The sequence below is a fragment of the Hakea prostrata genome, chromosome 2 (assembly GCF_041222555.1).
Source record: "Hakea prostrata isolate BN-2017 chromosome 2, UWA_Hpros_2, whole genome shotgun sequence".
NCBI classification, from domain to species: Eukaryota; Viridiplantae; Streptophyta; class Magnoliopsida; order Proteales; family Proteaceae; genus Hakea; species Hakea prostrata.
In genome coordinates, this window is record NC_142601.1 from 46861149 (window position 1) to 46882425 (window position 21277).

Here is a 21277-nt window from a genome sequence, read left to right on the forward strand (position 1 = left end):
TTCTTCTACATATGGGTGGAGGGTCCATTATCAAATCATGTTAGAATCAGACCAAAATCATGGGCCTAGATCAAGGCCAAGATTATGGACAATATTAGGGCCAAGATTAGGGTCAGAATCAAGACCAAGATCAGGGCCAAGATCAAGGTCGAAATCAGGGTCAAAATCAATACTAGAATCAGGGTCAAAATCAGGGTCAGAATCAAGGCCAAGATCAGGGCCAGGCCGAGATGGGCTGGGCGAGCCAGAGAGTAATCCCAGGCTCGCCCTTGGCCCTAATTCAGGGCTAGAATATTTTAGCCTTAACCCACCCTTTGGGCCAAAATCTTTAGCCATACCCTATTTGGGTTTAGGGCGGGCTTAGGGCGGGGTCAGGGCCGCTAGGGCCAAACTTGCACCCCTACTTACAAGTAAGTAGAGTTTTTTGAAATAATGATTTGCTACCCCTAAAGCATCCTTTTATCTTATCTTATGTGCAAAACTTAAAATATTCTCAAATAAAGGATACATTTGAAAATAGAGTTTTTTTTTTTTCTTTTTTCTTTTTTCTTTCTTCTTTCTTTCAAAGGGCATTGAGAAAAAGTCATGCGAAAAATAAATGAGAAAATCCAGGGATGATTTCAGCTATAATAGCTTTATGGAGAATGGGGGAAAAAAAGAAAGAAGAAGAAACCTTTAACTTCAATTATAGATAGCATGCAAGAGAAATCCTCCATCAGAAAGAAAAGAAAATAAATGTAAAGTACGGAGAAAAATAAATGATATTGAACCTTAATTCAATGCATCATGTAATATCATATTATATAATTATTCATTATATTGATGCAAGAAGTGCTAGTTGGTAGTGTAGTCTGAAACTACTTAATGGGTGATGAAAATACTTATATAAGGAGTATTAACACATTTGAGAGGGTTGATTTCAAAAGGGATGGAACAAATCTTAGAAGTTCTACATTTAGATGCAAAATCCATATACTCAAATAGTCTTTTATACCGATGATTATTGATGTACCCTACATTATAACTTAATTATTGATTCGTTCTTTATATTTTTGTAAATTTTTAATTCAATAGTATATTTTGCCTTAAAATTTTGGTATGATTTATTTTTCTCCTCAAGATTTGAATCTCTGAATTCTAAAATGACAAGAACATAACGCTAATCTCTGAATTCTAAAATGACAAGAACATAACGCTAGAGTCGGTGTTGCGTATGGATTTTTCTAAATGAGGATAATGTCATCTTTAGACTTCTTAACTCTAACAAAGGATAAAATAAATATTACACATCCAACCTTGACAGTCTTTAACACAGTTAAAAGTTAGGAGACAATAATAATTTCATAAAGAATAAGATTCAATTAGTAATTTAATTATAATACAAAAGAAATTAATAGTTATCCCTTTTTCCTTTCTCATATTAAACAAGAGATTATTGTTGAAACCATTACTTATTGTGTATGCATCATTCCACTATAGAAGTATTGAAAAAGATAAAGGTAAGATATTCCTAAAGTTTGAAACATGTGTTAAATTGATTTCCTTTTGAGAGAAAAGCGAAAACCAGTCAAAACTATAATTTACTTCTCTCTTTTGGTTGCATCACACTTAATAAAAAAAAACCAAACCAAACCAAATGGGTACATTTCTTTTTTTTTTCCCTTAATTTATTTATATCTTCATGGTCAATGTGAAAAGGTTATTGTACCATTAAAAGGAGAAAATTCGACCAACGGGGGTTGGTCCAAGTGGTAAGTAGCTTGATTTGCTTAAGCAAGGTTCTGGTATCGAATCCTTGTGGATGCAAAAAATCCCCGTTGGGAGACTCACCCACCACGGCAGGGGGGGGGGGGGGGGGGGAACGGGGTTTATAAAACCGGGGTTGGCAAACCAAAAAAAAAAAGGAGAAAGTTCTTTAAAAAAACAAGCCAATTTTCCAATTATATGTGGTTAAGCTTCAAGCTGCTCTAACAAGAATACAGTCATCAAATTGGAAGTATATACCAAACCCATAGGCAGTTTTGTTTTTCTAGTTTTCGAGATTAAGATTTGATATATTTGGTCGGTAATCATAAAATTTGATAAGTCACTAAAATAAATTCAGGATATAAACAAATTTACAAAAAAAACGCATTAGAACTCTGTCAAAAGGGGAGCATCATTGTTCCATTATTCTGAATTAAATGGCAATGTTAGAATCAGAAAACAAAAATACTACTTCTATACATACAGATCGCTCACTATACTGGGAGATTCACATTGTTATCTTATCTCAGCATCCAATACCCTGAATTCTGATGCAACTACCTGAAAGAAAAGTCATCATCATTTCACTATTACAAATCTGGAATCTTAATTTTCATCAATCAACATGATAAAACATTTAATTGTGCTTGATTGCATATCAATCCCACACCAACAAACGATCACCATAAAACAAAACCAGCTTTCAGAAAATTTGATACTGACCCCTGTACAAATCCAGTAATCTGTGCTAAAAGGGCACTTCAGAATGGAAATAATCAATGTTACCAACATAAATGTGTGCAACCATTGCAAACACAAATAGGCACCTGCTAAGCAGCAACAGTAATGTTTCTATGATACAGGAGAAACAGGAGAAATATGGTAGAATCTGAATGGGCATAAGATGATTAATGTGAAAGACCAGCAATAGTACTCAAGGAGAACTTTTTGGGACAGTTACACAACCAGCAGCGTTGCTCAATTGCAACACAAAGGTCTTGGATTTAAGTTGAGTAACAGGGCCTCCACGAAGAGGGGGAAAGGTTCTATACATTGTCACCCTCTGCAGACTCCGCACTAGCAGGGACTTATCACTATGTAAACCATTTTAAAGTTATGCAACTAGTGACGATGAATGGAACTGAGAGCTAGTGAAGAAACACCATAGTTATAACCTAGTCCTGGTTTTAAAAAAATAATTTGTAAAGTAGAGCCAAGTCACAACCTACAACTGATTCAACTCCAGGACATGATCTTAATTACAACCATATAGTATACTGATATCAAGTATCAACTCAGCAACACTACGCATAACATCCATTCAGTGGATGACTACTACGGTACCCAACCCTTAAGAACTCTGAGATTCTCTAATAAAGGTTTAGAATAAATAAAATAAGGGTCAATCAGAGCATCTAAAAGAGGCACATTGCAGAGGAGGGGGGGGGGTATTAACCGGGCCCCAAAAAACCTGAAAACAAACAACATTCAGAACAGCCTTCACAAAGGGTTGGGTGAAGCCCAGATTCCTACTGTACATATGAGGTGCTGATTGGTAACTCCAAATATGGCAAGCAACTTATGTCTAGATAGGGAGAACTGCAGACCTTCTATGACTCAAACATAAATCCGACAAGAACTCCTGCCCAAAATAGAAGAAATTTTCAGATCTTATCCAAGAAAACAGAACCACAGGTGAAGAATGTTCATTCTCCTGAGGAAACAGCAAGATCACCATAAAGTTCGAAATCTTCAGTGGAAATCTATGGAAACTGTAGCTGCCACAAGGTCTTGGTTCAATTTTAAATGAAGATCGATGACAGGAAATTAAGACAGAAACAGCGCTTGGCTGGAAGCAGACAGACAGTCTCTCTCATACTAGGGCAATCTCACCAAGGCCTCTCACCTTACTGCATCTCACAGTATCTCTTGCACAAAGCAAAATTCTTTTCATTCATTAATTTGTGGGGAGTGCTTTGAGGCTACTATAATTAAAAATACGTGCTAAAAATAACAAAAACAGAAAGTTGAAAAGGAAAGAATTCCTTAAATGAGCTAAGGAATTTTGAACAATAAAGGACAAAGTTGGAAACAAAACCCCACCAAACTAGTAATTGCCTATATCAAATTCAAAACAAAGAACTACCAAAAGCAACTAGATCTATGCTAAAATAAAAGGTCAAAAAGCAAAGAATCTCAACAGCAGCTTCTCTTCCCCTTCAACCAATCTGACTATGAGACACAAATATCTTCTAAGAATCATTGCCAAACAAGGAAACCTGTGTTCGTACTAATCATAGTAACAGACCATTGTTCATTTCAGTGTTCTGCGAACATTGTCAAGTGAACAGTATTTTCCTGAACTCTTTTTCGTCCTCCTATTCATTCCAATCCACTGACTCTCCTCCATTTACAAAGAAACCTGATCTAGATTTTTACTGAGTTATGGCACAAGATCTGTGTGATGGATGACTAGTTTAAGCTCATAGTAGAATTTTGACAGCACTATGATGTTTGAATGTGATAGGTTCCTAGTATCATGAGTCTACACTCGGGGGGGAGAAAAAACCCCAAAATTCAAGGGAGGGAAGGGGGGGGGGGGGGAACCCCTTGTTTTTGGGGGGTTTTTGTTGGGGTGGGGGGGGGGAAAAAATCCTTTGTTTTTTTGGGGGGGCCTTTTGTTTGGTGTTGGGGGGGCCCGGGGGGGGGTTTTTATGGAAAAAGGGGGGGGGGGGGGGGGGGGGGCTTTTTCCCCTTTCTGGGGGGGGGCCAACCCCCCCCCCCCCCCGAAAAAGGGGGGGGGGGGGGGGTAATTTGATGGAGGGAACTTTCTCTTCAAAGAACTTAGGAGGCATGATGAATGTGCTCAACATTTGAATCAATATCCTTGAGTATTTGACTTTGGGGAACTTGCTCAAAGACTTGTGGTACATACTCCCATCTCTTTGACATAAACCTTTTTGGCAGGACATTCTTTTGCTAGCTGTTTCTTAGCTACAAATTGTAAAATCAGTTGGCACCAGGCTTGGGCAGCTCTAAACTTTATCTTCATCACTAGTACATTAGGTGGATTAAGCACTTAGGGTTCACCCTTAAAATGTATGCTGATTTTTGGTGCCTCTTAACACCACATTGTTCTCATGTTCATTATTGCCAAAGCAAAACATCTGTCAACACTGTGGGTATGATATCAAACCATACATCATACCCATAACCAAAACCAGGTTGATTGACTTCAATTTGTTGTTGAGAAGTGAAATTGTAAAGTTTGGATGCATCTCTGTTTTCAATTTCCCTCCATGATAAAAGCTTGCAACAAAGTCTCAACCACTTCCACCACCCACTATAATCCGAGAAACCATTCGTCCACTTGTCATCATGCAAGGATGACACATTTTTACCCTTCGCTTTTAGCCATCAGAATTTGCTTCACTGACATTAACATCACAAATATCTTCAATATTATCATCATGCAGAGTATCATATTCTTAATGATAGAGACTGCCTTTGGCCATATGATATCTTGACACACACACACACAAGAAGGGGAAGTGGGGAGGTGGGAAGCCAGAGTCCAATTTTTTACTTCCTCTTTCCAGTTACACAGAACACTTCCCCAACTCCAACCCGAAGAAATGCTTCTTTGTTATGTACATGGGACTAGTAATAGAACAAAGGAAATGCATCAAACAGAAATAACTTGATAGAAATTTTTGTATTCAACTTCACATCTGTAGTCATATCACTAAAAAATAGGAACTTATAATATTGTCTGTGCTAACTATACTGACAATTTTGTACTTATCTTTGGAATAAAATATCACTATTTCAAGCAACATCACTGGGACTCACCTTCACTGATGGAATGCAGAGAATGGATGCATCGTTCAATGACATAGGAGAACCTAATTAGAACCTGCAGCAGCAGAAGCAGGTGAACTGCTGTCACTTGAAGGATTATTACCATGAGACTCTGCAATATTCTGGTTATCAGACTCTGCCACTGCACCTTCTGAGTTATTCGATACAGAAGAATGAGCATTAATATCCTCTGATGTCTCAAGGTTCTCCATCATGCGGGATACACCAGCAATTCCTGGATTTACCTCTCTTCTATCTTCAGAACCAAGATCTGCATTGGAGTTGCTCCGAGAGAACAGCCTCTCCTTCCAAAATCTTGTGCTCTTTGAGAATGACTCCTTGTATCTTATATACATCAATGACACCAAATAAATATCCAGAACCAACCAGATACCAACAAAAATGATCAGATCACTAATAAATTAAGCAGGTTAATGGAAAATGGTTATTTTTTCTACCCCTTTTTTCTCATGAAGGATAATACCTCATTGAAACTGCATTAAAACGAGATTTCACAGATTCTGAGAAAGATTGGAAATCTGAAGGCCCAGCTTTATCATCATTTACAGGAGACGACTGACTTCCGCAACTCCTACAAGAAATTATCAATAAAATGATGTTTATAGACCAGTTTATATAGGAATAGACAAACAACAGATGGACCAGCCAACATAATAACCAAAGTCTGAATGATAAGCACCGGTTATTGAAGGGCACTCCATGTCTATAGGCTATGGTGCCACTAGATCCAGATGATGCTGGGGAAGGATTTTGTTCAGTTTGGCCATAAGATGGTTGTGGGGTCTGCTCCGATGGCTCTTCTCCAACAGCTGCAAGAGGTGCAGATGGACTAGCAGCAACGATTGCAGGAGCCTGATCATTTTCTGCTTCTCTCTCAGATGGAGAGGCAGAAACAGGACCATCAGGAGGTCCATTAGGATGAGTGGAGAACACCAAGAACTGTGGGAGACCCTGAGTCGAGGCTCTACTTCGATGTCCTTCCCTTCGAGCAATGTGGTGTGCTCTACCCATTGCAGCAGCAGCAGCCAAATGCTGGATTATACGTTCCTCAAGGTCAGCATCACTTGCCCCAACAGGTAACTGCATTAAGAAGAAAAGTAACATGAATCACATAAATGTGAAAACTCCTTAATATATCATTTATCAACCAAAATGAGAAGAAACAAACAGTTCCCCTTGTACAGGAGTACAGACATGCTGCAACTCAAAATCTCCCAGGGCAGGATGATGAAATATGGTAGCATTTCGTGATGGATTAAACCTTAAGCTCCTCTCCTGCTCCACTGCTTCAAGCAGTTCTTGACTGCCACAACATACACAATAACAAAAAGATGATTAAAAGAAAAGAAGTACCAAAATATGAAAACAAAGAGACAAGAGCAAGCAAAACTGACCTAGTTGGATCCTTCAAGCTAATGGACTGCCAACACATTGGACACTGAGAGCTTCTCTGGCACCTACATGGTGAAAAGTTCAAAGTCAATTCTTTTGTTCATCTTCCATTTCAATATTTGTTAAGTTGCAGAGACATTCTAAGAGACTGACCCCATTAGATAATGCCAGTCTGGCCATTCATAGGTTTTGGTGTGGAAATTTAACACTTTTTTGGGGTAAAATCTTAAGGTGCAAGCTAAGAATACACGTGTGACATATTCATTCTCTTTATGAATTTTATTTATTTATTGAACAACGATTAAGAAATACCCAATCCAACAATCACGGGCACTTCCAACACAATCATGATAACACATGAACAGCCAGGATGCAGAAAACCGCATACAGTACAATCCAAACAAGACCCAGTTATGCAATTCAGCTGTCTAAAAACCAGCTTCAAGTGTAGGATCCCTCAACACACCAGCACCATTAAGTATAGGATGGATTTAGGGAGAAGAAAGTGAGCAAAGTATAGGATACTTCAGTTTTGAATTAGTCTGTCTCAACTCAGTCCCAGCCATACATCTTGGCATTGGCCATGGCAACAATACTCCATTATTCCAATCCTTTTAAAATATATCCAGGGATACACATCTAGCACCTAGTTAGCCTATTCTGATTTGGAAATCAACCTAGCATTGATAGATTTTGTTCCTGTGGTTTATTTGGTAATGGATTTACCCTATGGGCCTAATTGGTTAACTAGGCTAACAATGAAGACAGCTTACTAACTAGTTTATTTTTGTTTTAGAGGTCATGTGACCACTTAGAAGTCACATGACTTGATGAATAAATTAGGTCAATTTAAGTTAGGGTATTTTAGTTATTAAGTTGATTAATTTAATATTTTAAGTTACAATGGCCAGCTCCTAATATTGATAGGACTTTGTAATTAAGACCAATTAAAGCTGTCTAGTCTTTCAAGTCTTGACCAACGCAGCTAGCATGAGCCAATTATCTGTCATGCAATTACTTAAATACCCTAACTTAAAGCACAACACTGATTGCAAGATTTGTTGCTGCCTTCCTCCTCTGTGATAGACCTGTCTAGTGTTTCAAGTCTAGACTGTGTACTCGGGGTTTAGAGTTCAAGTATCAGCTCCATGGGGTTTCAAGTCAAAGTTGCTGCTGGTTGCTTGGTGTTTAAAATCCAAGAAAGCAGTAGGTGTATGGTGTTTCAAGTCCAAGCTTGTCTTTTTAATTATGGCATCAGTCTGTTTCTGAAGGCTGCTGCCAGTAAGGACTAGAAAAAAAAGAAAAAAAAAATACAGAGATAGAGATCGATCACCCTCATTCCCCTCTTTCCCCCTTTCTTGATTTTTCTTCACTCCCAAGAACCCCTAACAAGCAGCCACTAACTCTAATCCTGAAACTTCATAGACTCATCAACTCAGGCACCAAATTCTGTCCAGATTTCATTCACAGGTACCCTCATCAAGGTGTACACTTGATCAAGGTTCAAGATCTCACTCTAAGAGGGCAATCTCGCCCTTGAGAAAAAAGCGAGATCTCATTCGGGATCGGGTATTTTTCCCAAGCCAACTCGAGTGAACTTGAGGGCCCATCTCTGGGGGTCTTAAGGGTCCAGTTGGGCTCAAAACTGGTATTAGCCTATTTTACGCCTTCTAAATACATTGGTGACCTTAGATTTGTGAGAAGACAACCTTAAGTATGAGGTCTAACGTGACCCTAAGTTTGAAACTGGAATACTGCAGGAGTGAAGATGCAAGGTTATAAAATATGAAATATGAAATATGAAAGCGCTAGGACAAAAAAAATGAAAGGCAAGTGATAAGATACATCAAATAACTTAAATACCAATAGATTCTATCCATATGAGTACAATATAACATCACATTCTCGCCTCTCGAGAATACAATAATACAACCATCATAAGTTCAATATAATCATAAGTACATAATAGAAGTGTTGGATATGGTTCATATTTCACATTCTATTACCGACGAACTTCCCCCTGATGCACATGGGGGTCTTTTAAACCTTGCTGCAAGTCAAGATCCGGTGTCAATTAGGTGAAAATTGAGGTTTCTATGGTCTTAGTGAGTTGACAAGCAGAGGAAGTGAGAGAAGGCGAGATAGGTCGAGAACTTGACCTGTCTTGCTTGAAAAAAGGGATCTAAAACAATGAGTGGATTAGGATCCCGAATCAAACCTAGATCTAAGGTAGTGATCTTGACTCGAATGAGATCTCGGTTGAGATATTACATTTTGTGAGACTTGCCTTAGATCTCGTCTCGAGATATCACGAGATCTTGATGCACTTGAATACCCTTGGTAGCCCCTTCCAAATAGAATAAACCCAAAAAATTTGTCCTTTTATTTCAATCCAATCTAAACCAACTTGAAACCTAGATCTACAAGCATCTAACCATCAGATTTCCATCATGTTTTGAGTACAACCTCTGTTCACCCTTATATAGACTCAATCCAAGTTGCATAGCAATCTGATCACAGGAAGTTTGATTCATGATCGTGCTTGCAAACTCCCCAAAAACTTGAAGTAGTTCCAAGAATGCTATTTATTTCAAGAAACCTATTTCTATCTATTTGATTTGTTCCAAACTTGCAACAACCTTGTCATACCTCATTCTTTACACATCCTACCAATCTTGTGTAGATCATTCATCCCAAAGCCCTTAAAGTGAGGTTGCAGAGCAAACCCTTGACTCCTAAGTGATGTAGCTAGGAGCGCCCCCCCCCCTCGAAAAAAAAAAAAAAAAAAAAAAGAGGAAGGCCAAAAGAAGGCCCAATAATTGGCTTCCTTCCTGCAGCCCTATAGGGTGGCCAAAGCCAGCGAGGGGCAAAAATGTCATTTTACCAGACCTTTTGGAGTCCCAAAAGGACCAGTAAAATCCTGTATTTCAGGAATCCTTGGTTGTCAAGATATGACAAAGTTCCTATCATAGTAGGAGTCTCAATTGGAATCCTATTTTTCAAGTTGGATTCTTCTTAAGGTAGGAAGTTTTAATTTTACATCTATGATTTGTTTAGAAGTTCTTAAATAGAATCCTCCCTACAAAAAGAAAATTCCTTTTTTAGTTATTTTATGAGTTGACCACTAGTGTGAGTGAGTTGATTCTTAGTGTGAGACGGAAATTTTCCTTGTTGAGTCCTAGTAGGACACCCTCATGTAAGGCTATAAATAAAGCCAAATCAGTTGTAACAAGACGCATTATGATTATTAAATAAAAACTGAGATTGAGAAAACTGAGTGGAGTTATGGGTTCCAAGAAGGAAGCCCGTGGCTGAAGTGTTTTCTAGTTTTCTGCAATTTGTCAAGTATCTCCCTCTCTCTAATTGCGACAGCTTGGAGTCTTCAAGGAATTCTGCAGCTTTTCACAACCAGCCACTTCAATCACCAAGTAAGTGCACATTCACGCAACCCTAAACCTCTTCTTCTTCCCCCTCTTGCACAACCCTAGAATTCCTTTACCTTCCTCTCTCTCCCTGTGACACACTAGAATTTCCCCAAAACCCTACCTAATTCCCTTCCCCTTTGGGCTGCAACACCCTCCCCACCCCCCTTCGATCCCTATCACTCACCCGAATCCAGATCCCATTTGGATTCTGCACCCCAACACCCTCATTTACACTCAACGTAAACCCTAAGCCTAAGCCTAACCCTACCCTAGAAATATAAAATCTTAAAACTCAAGCTTAAGAAATAATTTAGAAAATTGTAAATTTGTTAAGACAGAATTATTTTTCCTCAAATTCCCACCCCAATCCAGCTTGGTTGAACCCTATCTCCCTCCCCCCCCCCCCCCCAAAGCCCTAGAACACTGGAAACCCTAATTCCTAATAAACCCTTAATTTCTAAGCTCAAAAATCTGAGAATCCGATCTGAATTTCAATTTACAGTAAGGTTCAGATCTGGAAATCATCAAACCCTAGACCCTCAGCCCTACCCAAACCCTATAGATCTTATTCCCAACCCTAAAACCACCCTATTCAACCCTAAACCTACAACTGTAGGATACCAAAACCCTACTTTTACTACTGGCTCACTTAATCGAGATCCTGAAGACTGGCCCTCAATTTTTGGGGTCACATCACTGAGATTCACTTTCAAACCTTAACCTATTTCCCTCAAATTTAGTTGGTTCTTTGACAGGCCCTGGAGCCTTGACCCTCAATTCTATTAAGGCTGCATCACTAAATTTCCCAAAGAGAGCATCAATTCATCGGCTAAGCCATAGAATCACCCCCCCCCCCCCCAAAAAAAAAAAAAAGGAAAAAGAAAACCCAAAAAGATTTAAAAAATGCAAGATAACTCAAACACCAAAAGGGCAAACAAGTGCAACTTCATGTACATGCTACGTAAATGCATAACACATAAATACATCACAATTGCCATATGGAGTCATATTATTCAGATTCGTGAATGGGAGAAAAGGGAAGATTATAAATTACTCAAAACGCCTTTATATCTAGTGTAAGGGGGTCTACTTAGGCAGGACTAAGGTCAGATAGAGAGCAAATATGGGAAAAGGCCCTTCTTTTTCTCAGTATTACTGCTTAGAATTCATTTCAGAATTTATCCCAGCATTTCAGAATTTGAATTCATTTCAGAATTCATCCCAGATCAGGTTAGGTGCCTTATGTCCCTTGAGTGGAGACATTCTCATGCACTGCAATTATAAATGATAAGAGTCCTATAGAGGCATTTCAGGACAAAAATAGTTTAGATACAATTTCTGCCATTGAGAAATCTCTTCTCCATCACTTTTTATTTATTTTACTGTTCAAGGATCATAGTTCAATTAATGGTTTTGTGTGCGTCTGGCGAATGTATCGAGAAGAGAGAGAGAGAGAGAGATCTGGCAAAATCCTGGTCACAAAATGACCATCTCTCTGTCCTAGACAAATCCAAATTCAGAAAAGCGATACTACCTAGCAGCTTTCATTCAGGATGACTTTGTCGAACCCAATTTGCTCTCAAATGGGAGAAATAATTCTAGAAGTTTTACAAGATGTAACTATGTATTCTAGTGATAATTTTAATTTTAATCCCACTCACCAACAAATCAAAATTTGAAACTTAGCTAAACATTTGACTTGCAAACTACACAAAATGGAGTCCATCTCAATAACTCCCATTCCGATAAATCAGCTCAAGTTAGTGTAATTTGAAATGTCAAACCAGGGGCACCTTGTTTTGTTCTGGCTGACCCATTATGTGGACCGCAAATTTTCAAAAGATATTATTTTCCAAAGCTAGTTAATCCAAGTTAGACAATTTTGAGTTGTCAGGCTGAACAAATATATAGCAATCATCACGATAACAGAGATCCCAATTTACTGAGAGGTCCTGGTTTGCTCTTATTCAAACCATCAAGTGTTCCTATTTTGGGGCATGTTGTACCACATCTGGCAACTGAAGTTGGCAAAGAACACAACCTCGGAGAAAGGGAGAGTACTTGAAAACTTGATGAACGGAATCAGCCCTCTTTTCATAGTTTTTTAATCTGGATTTTGCATACAGCCTATTTAAAGCATAAAGAACACAATCCGAAAAGAAGGATTTGAGAGATGCTTTCACCTAATTACCGATAGCGAAAGCAGGGCACACAAATTAGCTCTCGTATACTTTCTTCATTCCTTTAAAAGGGACTTGTACTGCTAGAATAATAGGCCTTGCATATCTATCCCACACAGCTCACTGCCCAAATAAAGCGAAGATCTTTCTATCCGCCATCGAGTATAAATTACCAAACCTCTCAATAAGTGGCTCACAACCTTTGCAATAAAGAATGATTCCAGCTCAACCAGGCTAGCTAGAAAGTCAATGTCTTTGCCTCAATGCGTCAGTTAGAAATGGTTGGCGCTCAAGGAAAATTCGATTCTTTTGTTGGACGACATGATCAAACTCTCTATATTGCGGGTACACCAATATTATAGACTTAACTTGATGGGGGTAGGAGTAATATGCTATCCCTAAGGAGTTACATCAGTCTTGCGGTTTTATGCTTTTTATCCCTATAAAGTGACTGATGTTGGGCGGTGACAGGTCACACAATGAGCTCTCTTGCAATTGCTAATTTTTTTAGGGATAATCCTTTGTTCCATAGCCCTGGGGCTATTTACAACTAGCCAATTTAGAATTCTCCGATGTACTAGTACTAGCAGTGCATCAAAGAAGCAATCATCGATTCTCCCGAGAGGCCACAATTACTGCAAGCAAACATATTAATGACAAGGAGTGCATTTTTGCTATGCTACTAATACTTGTACTGGCTTTTAAAAAGAACCAATGAAGAGTTATCATTCAAGTGCTAGTATACTTCAGAGGTTTCGACAAATACAAAAGACTTGTAAACTAGATCAAATTACATTAGTACTTTAAATGTTTCATACAAATACAATAGCCACAAAAGTAAATAAATGAAAAGAAACTTTTGTTGACATGTTCACTCAATTCCAAGTTGAGTTCCTCGATGGATCCATCCCACGAAATGCATAGTACAGGTAAGATCTGATTCATTGCTCTAAATATTGGACAAGACTCTGACCTCATGGTCTTGGAATATTTATTCAGGCAATCCGGTACTATGAATCTATAAGTGTTAGGGTCGGCATAAGCAAGATATCCCAACTTAGGGAATGTATCGTCAAGAAATGGACTATAAGAGGATGATGGCCGAATATGCCCAACTGGGTGTGATGGATGTTCAAAGATGGAGTCCAAAAAAGATGCCCTTGCTCCCGATCCATCCTCAAACCCATACGTAGACATACTACTAGCATCAGCAGATAAGCCCCCATATCCAGCAAATCCACCATGTACTCAAGAACTATAACCATAGAGCAAGCAACAAGCAAGCTGAACGAAGATAAAGAAATGATGATTTTTAGTGAAAAATAGGTTGAAAGAAGCAAAAATGGCAAAAAATGGGGAAAATCACCTAAACTATGACTGGCAGCAGTTGCAAGTTCTACGAAATTTGCAGAACTCAATTGGGATTTGGGACTTTTAAACAGGGTTCCGCACAACTGGAAATTTTTTTGCCCCCCTGTTTTGTCTTGGTTTGGCAAAAAACCAAAATTTCGGTGTTGACCAAATTTGGACTATGCTCTTATTCAAACCATCAATTGTTCCTATTTTGGGGCATGTTGTACGACATTTGATAGTGAAGTTGGCAAAAAAACATTTCACAAAGGCTATAATTTGCTCTTCTTCGAACCATACAACCACAACGACAACAATAACAATTCAGCCTAAATCGCAACTAAATGGGGTCAGCTACATGGATCCATGCCTTCTAATAGCTTCATTTGTGGTCACACTAAATACAAGGCATAAGCCATGCACGTCCTTTCTCACCATTTCTAAGATTAGTTTAATTCTGCACTAACTTTTGTAGTTCCTTCAAATTGGATTGAATCAATCCTCCGCAGTAAAGCATTCAAAGTCCTCCATAGATATTGGCCATGCCACCTCAAACGACTTTCTCATAGCTTATTATCATGTAATGGAGCTACTTCCAGCTAGCTCTAATAAAGATCATTCCTTACCATCCTAATTTTGCCACTCATCTGTCCAGACATCCTCACTTTTGCCACATTAGTTATTTCAGATGAAAATTCTCCACTCCCCAACATTTTGAACCGTAATCAGAGCCAGTCATATGATAGTCTTATAGAATTATCTTTTCAAGTTCTAAAAGACAATGTAGATCACATAAACTCCCAAAGTGCCTCTCCACTTCATCCATCCTACTATAGATATTTGCAAAACATCATCCTCTATACCACCTTCTTTATGCAAGATTGAACCAAGATACAAAAAAAAGCGCTTTGCGAAATCTTCCTCTCATCAAGTTTCACCACATCATTATCAATGTTAATATAACCAAAGTTACCTACCAACTATTCAATCGAACTTCTACTTAGTTTAAAACTTTTTGGTTCCAAAATTGAACTCCATAACTCTGATATGGCATTAACCCCTGTTTGTGATTCATTTATAAAAACAATATCATCAACAAAACATATACGAAGTAATTTCATCTTGAATGTCTTTGGCTAAATCATCCATGATAAGTTCAAACAAATAAGGGCTTGTAATATGGTATTCACTGGCCTCTCACCATTCTTACACTTGTCAATGCACCAAAATACATATATTAACTATATTCACATATCTACTTGAAACATTTCTTTTTTCTAGTACTTGCCAGATTAACTCTATAAGAATTTTGTTGTAGGTTTTCCCTAGGTCAGTAAAGACTACAAGAAGATCCTTCTTATAATCTCTAAACCTTTCCATAAGTCTCCTAATTAGGTGAATAGCTTCTATTGTACATCTTCTTCAAACCATCCACCCTTCCTGTTGGGGCATATACTATACCACATCTGGCAGTGAGATTGGGGAAAAATCATCTTTTAGTAATTTATGAATGATATGGAATTTCATAGTGGATCATCCTTCTATTTTGAGGCAAATTGTACCACAGTTGGTACTGGGTAGTGACAATAGAAAATAAACATTTTTCAGTGGTTTATAAGATGTAGAATTTCATACAGTGACACCATTCTATTATTAGAGTATTAACTTTATGATTTTGTTTATTGGTCTTGCCCTAGTATTAATTAAATGGAAGTGATAACAAGATCATCCAAAATAAGCAAATAAGAAAAAGCGACCACATGAAACTACTTCTGTGAAAATGTTTGGAGGATGGCATTTAGTTGCCTGAACCATAAATAGGAGATTAAACAAGACATGCATATCAAGGATACACAAATGACTTTGGTAAAAACCCGTGAATCAAATACAAAAATTAATATAAAAACAAAGAATTAACAAGATAAGCTGGTTTTGATGGTGCCAATCACCCCTACACCATACCGTGTGTCCTCAGCCAAAGGCTGCCCAAACCTCATATGAAACATCCCATACCCTCTTCTCACGCCTTCCCCCTATTTATAACCCCCAAACAACAATAACACTCTCTCCCACTCCTCCACATGCTGTATTCCTAGGGCACTAACACTACCGGCCCCTCGAAATTCACCTTGTCCTCAAGGTGAAAGAGGAATAGAAGCTTGGTCTTCACATGTTTGCTGCACAGCCATGTTGATTTGGTGTCCTCAAGAACAGATTATCCAAAATTATCCCCTCCCTTTACATCTTTGAGTAAGCATAAACCGGTAGACTAATGGCCACTTCAACAGGTCAAAACCTCTAGCCATGCTCATGAGTCCATGTGTTTTGGAGGGTTGGGGTCCCCCTTTGAAGTTTTCATGCATAAGCCAGGTCTTCTTGCAGGTCCTTTCCAAAGGAACTGTGGTGTGTTTCAACATCTTCAGGATTACCATGTGTGCTACACCAGGTCCAGGACCACAAATCAACTTTGATGCTGCCATATTCCCAGCAAGAACAACTCCAAATGAATTTATATTTGTTGGTGAGGCAGCAGCATTTGCTCCATTATCCTGACCAGATGTTTCTTAAGGTCAACCCACCCGTGGTGGTTCTTTAGTAAATAACTGTTCTTGGGCTTTGGGTAGAAGGGGGCTTCATTTGGGCTGAGATAGTATGGACTTTGGCCTTTACGCCTTGAGCCAAAGCGATGAACCGGCTGAGGGTTGGTTCAAACAAAAGAGCCTCCTCTATTGTTTCTTCTCCAAGCTCAACAAAGACCAACAACCCTAGCAGCCTGCTGCTTGCCTCCTCCCTCTATTCCTTGCCGTCTTCCGGTATGTAGTTCTGCCCGGACTCTAAGTTCACCCGCGCTCTCCTCATCGTGGCCATTCCCCTCACCATCATTACCACTTTGTTTCCTCTTTAGTACAGGAGAGATCCAAACCCAAGCTTGATTTCGTGTCTCTCCCCACCGCTGAACTCACTTTCCAGGGCATCCTCAAAGCTAAACTAGATGAATTCCAGCCAACTTCTCCAATAAAAACCCAATCTAATGCATCTACTTCCAAGTATGGGAGAGCTACTCCCAGCTGATGTTCGTGCTCAATATGGTGTTCCCAACAGTAAAGACGACTTCTGTCAACCATTTCTACGGTCTCTCTTCGCTGGAAAATAGCGACAATGACATATCACCTCCCTAGGATCATGACTGCTCTGATACTCGTTGCTAAGAACCCACAAATCAAATACAAAAATTAATATCAAAACAAAGAAATTAACAAGATAAGCTGGTTTTGATGGTGCCAATCACCCCCCTACACCACACGATGCCCCTAGCCAAAGGCTGCCCAAACCTCACATAAAACATCCCATACCCTTTCCTCGCACCTTCCCCCCTAACCAACAATAACCACCCTCTCTCTCCTCCATATGACATGTTCCCAAGGCCCTTACAGTTTACTCAAATAAATGCTAATGGGGAAACATTACAAAGAAGCCACAAGTTCAATAGCCTAATAGGCTCACTGGTTGAAGGCAGGTTGATGGGGAAAGCAATGCTTAAATACCAGAATACATTGCATTTGGAAGCAAATGATTTGGCTGAAACATAACTAAACAGCAACAGATCTCCCCCCCCCCCCCCTCTTTCCATTACTTCTGATAAAAGATATTACACATGGGGATCAAGCAAAAATAAACAATAATGATGTGGCTCTAATGTTTGCAACTGAAGTCTTGATTGCTTGTGGTCCACCTATAATAGATAACTCAAATCTAGGATACATGACAGTAAACCAGAATTCAAGGGTGGCTTAGGAACGTCTCACGAGATATCTTGCTTCTTCCATTTACCAACATGAGACGATGTGCTTGGCACATATTATCTCGAGTCTTGACTCTCACGTTGTAACTTTGATGATTGGATTATCGTTTGAACTTCGAAATTTGAACTATAAGCATGTGTGATGTATTAGACTTGTTTGAGTTTTGAATTGAGTAGTAATGCATGAGCATGCAATGTCTACAATAGACCATTTTAAGGTTTCACTTCAACATAGCACTTTCCAACTTGGGTTCTCAAAGAAACTTGCATTTTTATGCCATATCTATCATAATTGGAGGTCATCAGTGTGTTCAAAAGGCCGAAATAGGCTGTGCTGCAAGTTGCAGCCCCCAATGACTCCAAAATCCAAATAACCGTTGAGTTGAAGCCTTAAGTTGAAGGAGAAATTCCACCAACTCAGCTAAATCTACCTGAAATCTTGAGCCAACATGATTTCTTGAGTTGGGAGATGGGCCTTCAGATCAAAATCTTGATCCATGCTCAAGGTTGTTGAGGGCCAAGACACAAAGGTGTTAATATTTTGATACAGGGACAGACTGGAATGGTAGAGGGACAAATCTGGAATGTCTGAGGGAAAAAACAAATGGAGAAAGATTACCACACAAGTCACAATTAAAGATCTTCTTCAACCTTTGGAACCGACGAGTCACGCAGCATACAAGAGAAGAACTCAAGCTGTACCTTTGGAACTTGTCTTCAGTAGCTTTAAAATCCATGTTTTTGTTGTAAGGGCCTGCTGGTACAACCCAAACAACGAAGGTTGTTGAAATCAAGTGTCAATTGAACTGCAGAATTCTGACAGTTGAAAATGGGGTAGTCCAAGGTCCAGCTAGACATTAAAGCTTCTCTTTTCAGTAGGATTCATTTCAGCAACTAAAACCAAAAGGTCTGTCATCATCCAGGTGAGTATATCCATGAACCGAACTCTCAGAACAATAGATGCCTCACAACTGAGTTCTATCAAACTGACTGGCTTGCATATACGCCCAGAACAGAGTAAATCAGTAAAGAGTAACAAAAATAAAGGAGGAAAAAAAGGTGATAGTGCTTGATGAAAAAGGACATGAGAAAGAGAGACCAGAGGAGAACAAGGTCTGCAAACCACAGCTCTTGGCAGAAGCATTTAATAAACTTGTTTCAGTTTCTATCAAACAATCGATCCTCAATCTTTTGGTACAGCCAAGTATTAAAGGGAAGTCAAATACAAAAACCTACGTTTGAAAAAGTTGAGTACAACCTATATTAGACTCAAAACAGAAAAAAATCTTGCATCTTAACACGATGTACGATTCAATAGGAATTAGATATGAAAAACAAGTTATTGATTATAATTCATATTCAAAACCGCATTCAACTGATCCACTGCCCAAATGCAATCGCAAAGTGACAGAAACATAACACCGAACAACACAAAGCCTCCTGCGTGAAAGCATAAATAAGATAAAAAATTAAATAAAGGGATTGTACCATTCAAGAATGCACTGAAGATGAAACTCGTGCTTGCAAGTAGTTAACTGCACAGCAAGAAGTTTGTCTCTAAGAAGGACAATTAACTACACACAGACCTCGTAAAGAAAATACTAAATTTTAACTAACAGACACGGAAGTAGAAAGGGAAGTGCGTATAACTTGGGGGAAAAAGAAAAAAAAAATCAATGATCAATTAAACAGGTAATACCGTCGAAGGATCACTGTCACAGAAGGCTTCGAGGCAGATGCTGCAAGCATCGTCACAGGCTTCCTGAATTCCCCCTTCCACAAAAGCAGCAACCGACGTCAGATGACTCTCAGTCTTTTCAGTCTCCTCCATAGCTGAAACCTACAAAATTCAAAACCCAAATTAATACATATCTACGTGATACCAACTAAAAGAACCAGATAGAAATTATAGTGAATTCCAACCCCAAAGAAATTCAATCCCCCAAAACCAAAAACCAAAAACCAAAGACCAAAGAACATCAACTTCAAGTAGAAACGAAGCCAAAATAAACAAAAAGCTATCATTTTGTCACAAAATTCAACCCAAAACGATAACCAACCAACCAAACCCAGAGATGAAATGAAACTAACATTGACCAAAAAGAAACTCAAAGGGTGAATAGATCTCTAATCCAACAAAAACATCAACAAAAGATATATCAGTAGATAGTTACCTCCAAAGAAAATTCTCTAGATTGGGACTATGGACTCAAGGAAAATCGCCCTTCAATTTCAACGTTGAGATCACATCCCAGCGAAAGATTCCTCGAAACCCATCTCTATAAGAGACATAAAACGAAGGAGAGGCAGAGAAAGAGAAAGAAAGAAGCCAACATTTTAGATGAGAGAAAAAAGAGAAGAGGTAAAAATAAAAAGCAGGAAAAAAACAGAACTCTCAATCACATCTCACACTTCCCCCACTTCACAATACACTCCACCGAGGCACCGACTAGTCAGTCCTCTTCTATCCCTTCCCCGCCATCCACCCACTCTTAATAGAAAATGCTTCCCCGTTTTGACTGGAACTGCTTCTCTCTTCGGGTGGGTGATCTCCTCCTCTCCCCTGGGAGGCTAGGCTATGTTTGATTGGTAAGAGATGGGCACAAGTAGGAAAATAAAACAGTGTCTGGTTAATGGTTATTAATGAAAATTCGGGAAACAAATCTTAATTCAACCCCAAAAAAATAAAATAATCAATTCATAAAAATAAGATCAAATTGTAATGGCATCTAAAAATAAAGCGTTAAAGCACCGACACTCAACTTTATTTTTAAAAAGCACAAGACTTCAAAATTGAATTTTTATTAGACAAATATATCTAATAAAAACTTAATTTTGAGGTCTCTGTGCTTTTTAAAACTAAAAGTGACTATCAGTGCTTTAAGGCCTCCACTTTAGGGTGCCAGTGCAATTTGTTTTTTAAAAAATACAAACAGTAATTTAACTGTTTTCAATGATAAATTTAACAAATATATCTAATGAAAATCTAATTTTGAGATCTTTATGTTTTTTAAACATTAAATGTGGTGTTAAGACCTCTATTTTGAGATGTCAGTATAATTTGCTCTAAAAATAATTATTAGCCCAAAAATATATTTTTTTACTTTTTATTTTTAATATAAAAGTATTTACTTTACACATTAGTCTTTGGACAGATGTCACAAGAAAAGAAATATATTTTATTATAATAGTGACTATTGATGTTTCTTATGATATTTTCTCTTAAAAGACAAAATTAGAATTGGTGAAATATCTTGGTTTCCATCATCAATCATCAAAAGAAACAAAGAATTAAACAACATTAAATTTTCAATCCATGAGAAATCCAACTGTCAAGTGTTGAATGATTAGTAATCACAAAATTTTGGTTGTCAAGCTTTACTTAGGTTAGTGTATTTGTTAAAGATGATACAACTATAACACATGGTAGCAAGACGAGCACAAAATGTTCACAAGTAGACAAGCTCTATACATGTTAACAATTCAAAGTGATTTTAATT

The 21277-nt window shown here is 38.3% G+C and overlaps 1 protein-coding gene across 2 annotated transcripts; it reads right to left on the minus strand.

Moving 5' to 3' along the window:
- Positions 1-1924: 1924 nt before the first annotated feature.
- Positions 1925-20356, minus strand: LOC149024513 (E3 ubiquitin-protein ligase RHF2A-like). 2 transcript variants are annotated; one of them, XM_089144751.1, is made up of 10 exons: positions 19952-20356; positions 19477-19617; positions 19266-19312; positions 7023-7085; positions 6823-6931; positions 6308-6708; positions 6092-6199; positions 5756-5952; positions 5599-5662; positions 1925-2307 (listed from the first exon to the last, which is right to left on the minus strand). In XM_089144751.1, exons 2-9 carry the CDS (start codon positions 19606-19608, stop codon positions 5652-5654), a joined length of 1068 nt encoding a protein of 355 aa, XP_089000877.1. In that variant the 5' UTR covers positions 19609-19617; positions 19952-20356; the 3' UTR covers positions 1925-2307; positions 5599-5651. The 2 variants fall into 2 exon arrangements, with proteins under 2 accessions (XP_089000877.1, XP_089000876.1); XM_089144750.1 differs by having other exon boundaries at positions 1930-2307; positions 5599-5952; positions 19952-20354.
- Positions 20357-21277: the final 921 nt, after the last annotated feature.